Below are 10,619 nucleotides of genomic sequence, written 5' to 3' on the forward strand. Positions count from 1 at the left end.
AAAGTGATCTTTTATTGAGATTTGTAGTCTGACATATCGGATTTACATATGATGCTTTTTCATGAACTAGTTTGGATGTAGTGAACTACTACTTCAAAGTAACTTTAGTCAAGTGAACGATATTTTCTTGAGGGTAGAATTAGTGTAGCTTAACTTCCAGTGTGAAGTAATTGGTAGCTTGGTTAACTATATTTTCAGAGTAACTTCTCAAACACTGCATGTTACCAACCTGTACCTCCAACCTAATGGCTGAGGATGAAAGGGGTGATAGGATATGGAGTGTCACAGTGGGCCTTAACAGACAGGCAGTGTTTACACCGGCAGCCCAATTCTGATGTTTTGTCCAATTCTTGGTATTTTGACCAATCGGATCATCTTTTGCCCAATTCACAATTGGGCTGCCTGTGTAAATGCAGCTCAAGTGTGCAAAGATAACAGATTACATCCTCACTGTTATATTGACATAATATAGCCTTTTTCCTGGACTAAAAAGCATGATCAATGGAGATGTTTGGGAAACCGACCCCATTAAATGTATGTCTTCTGGTGTGAGATTAGATTTTTCCTGATTAATCAGAAAGGTACTCCTTTCTGATTACATCCTCTTTACATCTTCTATGAACAGGTCAGAGGGGGAGTGAAAGTGACCCAAACCCATTATTCACCTGTTCCCGGTGTCCTTTGTTGTGCTGATCACATCTATTACGAGCTTCCACTGAAGAAAGCAGCACCTGCATGTGTTTTTATCCCTCAATAATCAAAACGACAACAGACAAGTTCGAGAGTCATATTTCTATTTTCCTAATTCAACACCAGGTTAAAATGGCCCTCAAGCACAGGTTTCGGATCAGCAAATCTTCCCCCAGTCATAAACCTGAACTGTTAACAGGGGTAAACGCAGAACTGGATTGACATCAGATTAGATTCATTCTTTCTTATTCTTAATTTGACCCAATGGGAATATAGGGCTTCAGCAAGAGGAGTAACTCGTCATGATGCACCAATGGGACGAACTAGGCCGTCTCCTAGGCTACAGTGAACATGCAAACGTGTGCCCCGTGCAAAGCAAAGATCAGCCTTGATGCAGAAATAAAACATGAATTTAATATAAATTATCTATGTACTTCTCATGTTAACATTGCACAACTCAAGATAAAAATGGGTTATGTGAGTTTTCTCCCCCTCTTGCATCTGTGGGTCACTATATATAGGCTATGATTGAATGATTACATTATTTGTATTTATTAGGATCCAATGCAGGTGCTGTTCTTCTGGGGTACAGCAACATTAAGGCAGTTATATACAATTTAAAATATTACATTACATTAAGTGTGTACATTCAGGCAACTACTCTACCACATATCTACAATGCAAAATCTATGTGTTTGTAGAGTGTGTGTCTTATTGTGTAAGTTTTTGTCTCTGCATGTGTGTGTCTCTTCACAATCCCCGCTGTTCCATAAGGTGTATTTGTATCTGTTTTTTAAACTGGAGCTCTGTCAGACTGACCATCACGTTCTTGGTCACTTCCTTGCCCGAGGCCCTTCTCCCCTGATTGCTCAGTTTGGCCGTGCGGCCAGGTCTAGGAAGGGTCTTGGTGGTTCAAACTTCTTCCATTTTAGAATCAGCGAGGCCACTGTGTTCTTGGGGACCTTCAATGCTGCAGAAATGTTTTGGTACCTTTCCCCAGATCTGTGCCTTGATGCAATTCTGTCTCTGTTGATATCACAAACATTATCAAGCATTTAAGTTCTGTGACCTTGAGCTTGTGTGGCCTACCACTTCGCAGCTGAGATGTTGTTGCTCCTAGACGTTTCCACTTCACAATAACAGCACTTACAGTTGACCAGGGCAGCTCTAGCAGCAGTGGCGATTTTAGCATGTAAATCTTGGTGGGGCAACAAATAAAAATACCAAGTGGGATGCATGCCAGCAAAGCCACGACACAACATTAAACAATACATTAATTGCACTATAACGGTGTCAAATGGTGCCTACAAACTGTCAGATAATAAACATTGAGTAGCAGCAGTGTACAAAACAAAAGGGGGGCTCAATGTAAATAGTCCAGTGGCCATTTGATTCATTGTTCAGCAGTTTTATGGCTTGGGGGTAGAAGCTGTTAAGGAGCCTTTTGGTCTTAGACTTGGAGCTCCAGTACCACTTGCCGTGCGATAGCAGAGAAAATAGTCTATGACTTGAGTGACTGGAGTCTCTGACAGTTTTATGGGCTTTCCTCTCACACCGCCTATTATATAGGTCCTGGATGGCAGGAAGCTTGGCCCCAGTGATGTACTGGGACTTACGCAATATACTGGGCAGTACGACCCATGCCAAATCTTTTCAGTCTCCTGAGGGGGAAAGGTTTTGTCGTGCCCTCTTCATGACTGTCTTGGTCTGTTTGGACCATAATAGTTTGTTGGTGATGTGGATACCAAGGAACTTGAAACTCTCGACCCGCTCAACTACAGCCCCGTCAATGGTAACGGGGGCCTGTTTGGCACGCCTTTTCCTGTAGTCCACGATCAGCTGTCCTGGCACCACACTGCCATTTCTCTGACCTCCACCCTATAGGCTGTCTCATTGTTGTCGGTGATCAGGCCTACCACTGCTGTGTCGTCAGCGAACTTAATGATGGTGTTGGAGTCGTGTTTGGCTACGCAGTTGTGGGTGAACAGGGAGTACAGGAGGGGACTAAGTACACACCCCTGAGGGGCCCCAGTGTTGAGGATCAGGAAGTCCAGGATCCAGTTGCAGAGGGAGGTGTTTAGTCACAGGGTCCTTAACTTAGTGATGAGCTTTGTGGGCACTATGGTGTTGAACACTGAGCTGTATGAACACTGACCTCAATGAACAGCATTTTCACAAAGATGTTTCTTTTGCCAAGGTGGGAAAGGGCAGTGTGGAGTGCGATTGAGATTGTGTCATCTGTGGATTTGTTGGAGCAGTATGCGAATTGGAGTGGTTCTAGGGTATCTGGGAGGATGCTGTTGATGTGAGCCATGACCAGCCTTTCAAAGCACTTCGTGGCTACCGACGTCAGTGCTAAGGACGGTAATAATTTAGGCAGATTACCTTTGCTTCCTTGGGCACAGGGACTATGGTGGTCTGCTTGACACATGTAGATATTACAGACTCGGTCAGGGAGAGGTTGAAAATGTCAGTGAAGACACTTGCCAGTTGGTCCGCGCATGCTTTGAGTACATGCCCCGCGGCTTTGTGAATGTTGACCTGTTTAAAGGTCTTGCTCACATCGGCTACTGAGAGCGTTATCACACAGTCATCCAGAACAGCTGGTGCTCTCATGCATGCTTCAGTGTTGCTTGCCTTGAAAAAAAGCATAAAAGGCATTTAGCTCGTCTGGTAGGCTCGCGTCTGGGTTTCCATTTGTAGTCCATTATAGTTTTCAAGCCCTGCCACATCCAATGAGCATCAGAGACGGTGTAGTAAGATTCAGTCTTAATCCTGTATTGACGCTTTGCTTGTTTGATGGTCCGTCTGAGGGCATAGCGGGATTTATTATAAACATCCGTATTAGTGTCCTGCTCCTTGAAAGCGGCAGCTCTAGCTTTTAGCTCGATGCGGATGTTGCCTGTAATCCATGGCTTCTGATTGGGATATGTTCGTACGGTCACTGTGGAGATGACATCGTCAATGCACTTATTGATGAAGCTGAGGACTGAGGTCGTATACTCAATGCCATTGGATGAATCCCGGAACATTTTCTAGTCTGTGCAAGCAAAACTGTCCTGTAGCGTAGCATCTGCGTCATCTGACCACTTCCTTATTGAGGGAGTCACTGGTACTTCCTGCTTTAGTTTTTGCTTGTAAGCAGGAATCAGAAGGATATAATTATGGTCAGATTTACCAAATGGAGGACGAGGTAGAGCTTTGTATGCATCTCTGTGTGTGGAATAAAGGTGGTCTAGAGTTTTTTTTTCTCCCTCTAGTTTCCTCTGGTGACACATACTGGTAAATATTTGGTTTAACTAATTTAAGTTTGTCTGCATTAAAGTCCCTGGCAACTAGGAGCATCGCTTCTGGATGAGCATTTTCTTGTTTGCTTATGGCCTTATAGAGTTGTTTGAATGCGGTCTTAGTGCCAGAATCGGTCTTTGGTGGTAAATACATGGCTACGAATAATATAGATGAGAACTCTCTTGGTAGATAGTGTGGTCTGCAGCGTATCATAAGGTACTCTACCTCAGGAGAGGAATACCTCGAGACTTCTTTAATATTAGACATCGCACAACAGCTGTTATTGACAAATAGACACACACCCCCTCCCCTCGTCTTACCAGACGTAGCTTCTTCTCTGTTCTGCCAGGGCATGGAAAATCTCGCCAGGTCTATGTTATCCGTGTCGTCGTTCAGCCACGACTCGGTGAAACACAAGATATTAAATTTTTTAATGTTCTGTTGGTAGGATAATCGTAATCGCAGGTCATCCATTTTATTTTCCAATGATTGCACGTTAGCCAGTAGAACGGGTGGCGGTGGGAGTTTACTCACTCACCTAAGGATTCTCAGAAGGCAGCCCCCTTTTCCTCCATCTTTTCTGAGTTAATTTCGGTCATAAGAGAGAGTAGCAGCAACATTATGTACAAAATAAGTTTAAAAATAACTTACAAACAATGCAAAAAAAAAATAAAAATAGCACAGTTGGGCATGTAAAACGTCAGCCATCCTATTCGGCGCCATCTTAACATCCCTTTCTGGCATTCCAGTCTTGCATTCTCTGGATTTATCGTGCTTTCAAAACAACTGGGAACTCTGAAAAAAGCAAGGTCGAATCATAATGATGTCGTTGATCTTCAGGTCGTAGCTCTAGAAAGAGGTCGGATTTACAATTTCAAGTTGGATGACGGTTCAAAGGGGTTTTTACCCAGTCGGAGCTCGTTTATTCTCGACTTCCCAGTTGTCTTGAACTCACTGAAGTCAAGTTTTCGCAGTTCCGAGTTAACAGTTGTTTTGAGCGTGGCACAAATCATGCATCATTGACAGCAAGGCCAATGTTGAATGTTTATCATTTTAAACTTGGAATTTTTCAATTTTCTCAAGTGGTTGTTTCCTAGTTTTCCCAGTTCTGACCATTCTGCCTATCCTGACCCCGAGCCTGCCTGCCGTCCTGTACTTGCCTGACTCTGACCTGATTACAAACCTCTGCCTTTCCTCGACCTGCCCTTTGCCCAGTGTTATAATAAATTATTGAGAACTGTACTATCCGGGTCCTCTGTCTGCATCTGGGTCATATCCTGAGTCGTGATAAATGTAATCATCAAATATTGTAAGAGCTTTCCTTGTCTGCTTATATGCCTCCTTTATACTGTAAGAACGGATCATGTTTTGGATTCTGTTGCTGTACATTTCAAAAACACTGAACAAATAGTTATATTGACTGTGTCCATCCTAGCTCGCTCATTAATGTCTTAATCGGAATTACGGATAGCCTCTTATCCGGTTGTCGTCCCCTTATGCCGTAGTTTGTACATCTCAATTGTCAGCAGAAACCACATTTGTTTAAGGAAGTCAGCCATATCAGTTATGGGTTTTTTAATGGCAGTAAATGAGGCTGAATGAACTGTTTCGCTGCCAGACCAGGCTCCACTGACAGCCAGGTGTAGCAGTGGTAAAGTGTTGGGACTCTGCTGTTGGGACAGGTTTATGTAGGCCCTAACAGTTTATGGGCACCGTTTGTCACCGTTATGGTACAATTAATGTATTGTTTAGCGTTGTGTTGTGGCTTTGCTGGCATGCATCCCACTCTTTCTTTTTTTTTGCCCCGCCAAGATTTACATGCTAAAATCGCCACTGGAAGAGATTATAGGGTTTTTCACAAATAAATGCTTTTCGCCACGACTTATTGCAGCTGCATGTTTTTTTAAAAACGCCTCTGCAACAATAGCGTCAGAAAAGGTACGATTCGTCACAATAAAAAGCAAAGGGTCTTCAGTCGAATTGATGATGATTAACAAATGAGTCCGGCATGGGCGGCGGATTGGTTGAAAATGACATCACATACAATTATACTATTCTTAGCTTGTAGAAACAGCATTACTTCATCCTTTCCCCCTCGCGCAGGTATAGCCATACAACAACAAATAATGTTACAGTCACAGACAGGACAAGGAACAGGACGAGAGTAGAAGTCAAGAAAGAGAGAGCGAGCTCTATACTCTACTTATTATTAATTAAGCACAACATATATTTTTGCATTCTTAATCCATTTTCTTTTAGACAATTCGGGTTGATTAGATCGAGTTATTTGGTGTGCAAGTTGATTTGTGCGATATTTCCAGTATCTTCGTTTGGAGTGAAAATCGTCGCTGTAAGTACAATGTAATATTTCTTGTATTTTGCTTGCATCATTTATGACTGGTTTTATATTCTCCTATGATCATCTAATGAATGCAAAATCCCTGACGTACTGCAAAGAGAACGTCATTCTCTAGCAGCAATAGAACAAATTAATGTTTTCTTAATTAACATTCATAGCAATAATAATGCTAATATATTTCATGCAACTGTTAAAATGATTGTCAAAGTTCCATGCAGTCTTTTTTCGATGCCTATGTATTGTAGCCTAATACATAATTGTAATCCCTTGATATTGAAATGAACGTTTTCTCTCATGTTTCGGTTCCAGACACAAAGGACAGAGATGGTGTTCTACAGGGAGAGAGAGAACGGGACACGCGAGCGTCCACCGCTGTCTCTCATCCTACCGCATCTTTATCTGGGTGCAGAGACGGACGTTACCCAGGTAATAATGTTTTCATTCGGTAGGTCAGTCTATAGAATTGATAGCCTAGCTCTCGTCACTGGCCAAAGTTTTGTATTTTCACAATGCACCGAAAATGTACCTCTTCCAGAAGACTAAAATGTATTAATATTTCTTGTTCCCTGTCTCGCTTTTCCCCGTGCACTGCCTACTCCGCTGCAGGATTGCCTCGACGCCCGCGGAATCTCATACGTGCTAAGCGTGAGCCGCTTCAGCCCGCAGCCGACTTTCCTTCCCCGTTCCCAGTACCTTCGCATCCCAATCGAGGACTCTCTCCGAGACGACCTGCTGCCCCATATCCCAGAGGCACTGCGTTTTATCGGTGAGAATAATGATGAGATTGGGTTAGTTTGGTGTCAAATGGATGGCAACCCTATTCCCCCATATAGTGCAAATGCACTATTTTCGACAAGACACAGCTAGTGCACGATAGAGCTAGTTCAGTATAAGGGGAATATAGGCATCATTGGAGATTTGATGACGCAAATCCTGCAGATTAGGTAATAGGACATTTCTGCATGTCATCATTATGCTATAGTCTGCATCATCATGTATGCATTACACACTGGCGACTGTCTGTCTGGAAGAAACACAGATGACTCAGTTCAAGTGATAAGCAGTTATTGATCAGGGTTTCATGTAGGCCAGTTATGCTCCTATGGTTTCAGAAATATTGAATGTTGTTACATCCCATTCAGTACCACGGACAATTGATACAAGCCTACTGTTGCAGGAAGCCCATTCATGACAGTTGACATAAACTGTGTGCTTTGCACAGTTTGCAGTCTGGCTGAAGTGATGTCATGCAATACAGTATGGATGATTTCAAATAAAAGAAAATGTCTTATCTCTTCTCTCTCTCTCAGATGGGGCTATGTCATCAGGTGGATCTGTGGTAGTTCATTGTGCTGCAGGAATCTCTCGCTCCCCTGCCCTGGCTGTGGCCTACATTATGTACAACCTGGGGATGGACCTTGACCATGCCTACAGGTGTGTTTGTCTGTGCTGTATGTGTATTATAATGGGTGTGTGTGTGTGTGTGTGTGTGTGTGTGTGTGTGTGTGTGTGTGTGTGTGTGTGTGTGTGTGTGTGTGTGTGTGTGTGTGTGTGTGTGTGTGTGTGTGTGTGTGTGTGTGTGTGTGTGTGTGTGTGTGTGTGTGTGTGTGTAAACTATCCACATCTGATCTTGTCTGTTCCTCACTTTCAGGTTTGTGAAAGAGCGCAGGCCTTCAATCTCCCCAAACTTCAATTTTCTGGGTCAGCTACAACACTTCCAAGGAACCCTCACTCAGAAAACCTCTAATGGCAACCCCACTATCCAGCCAATCAGATCAATGGACACATGTCTGCAGCCAAGCAATGAAAACATTTGCGGCGGTTCCTCTGTCCCCCTGTCAGCCAATCAGATCATGAATATTCAGGTCAATGGCTATGTTGCTAAGGACTTTTTAGAGGTTGCTAAAGTGCATAATATGTACAATGAGAATTCCACTTGTAACACAGAGAATATAGAGCAAAGGTCCTCATATTCAGGTGAAACTCAGAGTCTATCAGAGAAGCCACAGCAAGACCAGAGGAGCGTGCCGTCACAACTGACGCTGTCTCTTGCCAGAAAACACAAAATGCTCACTCTCAACCTGAACCATAACCGGAACCAGAGGGAGGCCCAGAGCCCATGTGGAGCAATGACTCCAAGCCCCAACGAACCAGCGACACCGACACCAATGTCCAACACACCACAAATCCCAACAGGCATTGCATCTCACTCTGAGAAGCGCAAGAGCCTCACCCTCTCCCTGTCTATCATTGGTGTAATTCCCCCAACTCCCCACCAGAATGAGCCAGAAAGCAGCAACAGGCACAGCATTAGCCACAAGCCAATGCAGTCCAGCGTTTCTAACACCATCCACAAGAGGGAGTCAGAAGGCACCAGTGGTTCAAAAAGGCACGGTAGAAAGCCTTCAACGATGGCCCTTTCCTCCTCACAGACAGATGTACAACAGAGAGAGAGGAGCACATCCTGTGTCAAAGCAGCAGGTTGGCCCAATCGCTACTCCTCCCAAACCCAGGCAAAGGTAGAGAGAGAGGGAAGAGGCCAGCCTAAAAGAGAGCCCAGCCGCTGTCAGAGCGTGAAGAAGGGGAGGCCTAAATTGACTCCAAAGACAGGGAAGGACCACAGCAAGGGAAGAGCAGAGAGGGAGAAACTAACAGGGAGCCTGAGCAGCAGTTTTGTTTTGAGCCAGGACAGTATCGTAGTTGACCAGCAGGTGTCGCCAGCAGCTAAGCTGTCTGCATCTGCAGTGAGGGCTGAGGAAAGAGTGGATGCCGAACAGGGCCTCCTGTTTCCTCTCAACCTGACTGTCAACAAGCTGCTGGGCTGGGGGGAGAAGATGCTGCTGGGGGTGCTGTTTGGCCCCCGGATCAAAGTGGAACCGGCTATTCTGCCCTATAGGTGCTGATGCAGTAAGAGACCATTGGCGAGGACAGAGAGGGCTGATAAATGCCAGGAGATTGATTTGCGCGCGCACGTGTGTGTGTGTGTGTGTGTGTGTGTGTGTGTGTGTGAGAACTGAACTCCATGTATAATATTTGTCTGCCCATACCAAGTTCACAGTCCTCTGAGTGAATGCTTTGTCCTATAAATGCTCATTTATTGTTGACTTCCTTCAAAAGCACTATGTATATTACAAATAGGGCAGTTTATGCCTCCAACACAATGCTCATGAATTAAGGCTTGATTATGTTGATTTTTATTTATTGATTGATGTGAATTAAGTGATCAGTTTATTGTTGTTATTTCTAAAATGAATATTTTGAGGATGGTATTTTGGCACTGTTGTTTGTAATGGGATCACAGTGTTCATTAGAGATGACATATTTTACTCCTGTTCTCTCCTGGTTCTTCAATTCTGACTCATCTCCCATGTATTTCACCATAAATGTACAATCATTTAGGCCTATGAGGAAAAAAATCTGATATGGTTATTCACTTATTTTATAAAATATTACAAGAATACAAAATAAAGCTTGGATAATTTTCACTTTTAGACAAATCTACCCTTAAACATCAACAAATTACTTGTTAATAAGGAGGAGTTGAGGGTGAAACCTAGTCAGTTGTACATCCGAATGCCTTCAACTGAAATGTGTCTCCCGCATTTAACCCAACCCCTCTGAATCAAAGAGGTGCGGGGGCTGCCTTAATCGACATCCACCACACCCAGGAAACAGTGGGTTAACTGCCTTGCTCAGGGGCAGAACAACAGATTTTACCTTGTCAGCTCAGGGATTTGATCCAGCAACCTTTTTGTTACTGGCCCAATGCTCTAACCACTAGGCTGAATGTGGGTGTGGTAAAAATGAGCAACATGCCCATGTAAATGAGTCACATCCGGTTGAGGGGATGGGCAAATCAGGGAGGGAAAGGAAGACAAGAATGCTTTACTTGGCAAGAACTATTAGTATAAAATACTGTATGCTACGAGTTTTCCCTCCCATATCTCCTCATATTCTCAACAGGTTGGCCTTAGTCGTTTGATGGTAATCATACAATACTCTCAAAAGCATTGGCTAAAGTACTAAACCCAAACAAATTAATAAATAAAGGGGTTATAAAACATTCCATGTGCCAGGGATCGATACACCCCCCCCCCCCCCAATATGTTGCAAAAGCAGCTTTATAGGTATACTCCCCTGCCCTAGATATATCTACTCTGCTGTAAAATTCCTCATTAAACAAATTAATGACTCGACCTTCATACAACTGGGCTCAACGGCCAAATAAGGTAGTAAACGTAATGTAGTACACATAATGTGTGAATACTACAGTTAACTCATT

At 43.6% G+C, this 10,619-nt stretch overlaps 1 protein-coding gene across 1 annotated transcript; it reads left to right on the plus strand.

Moving 5' to 3' along the window:
- Window positions 1-6,126: 6,126 nt before the first annotated feature.
- Window positions 6,127-9,663, plus strand: LOC135555072 (tyrosine-protein phosphatase vhp-1-like). Its single transcript, XM_064987443.1, has 5 exons — window positions 6,127-6,328; window positions 6,647-6,763; window positions 6,944-7,103; window positions 7,648-7,771; window positions 7,989-9,663. The coding sequence occupies exons 2-5, from the start codon at window positions 6,662-6,664 to the stop codon at window positions 9,238-9,240; spliced, it is 1,638 nt and encodes a 545-aa protein (XP_064843515.1). The 5' UTR covers window positions 6,127-6,328; window positions 6,647-6,661; the 3' UTR covers window positions 9,241-9,663.
- The last annotated feature ends 956 nt before the right edge of the window (window positions 9,664-10,619 follow it).

The sequence above is a fragment of the Oncorhynchus masou genome, chromosome 15 (assembly GCF_036934945.1).
Source record: "Oncorhynchus masou masou isolate Uvic2021 chromosome 15, UVic_Omas_1.1, whole genome shotgun sequence".
NCBI classification, from domain to species: Eukaryota; Metazoa; Chordata; class Actinopteri; order Salmoniformes; family Salmonidae; genus Oncorhynchus; species Oncorhynchus masou.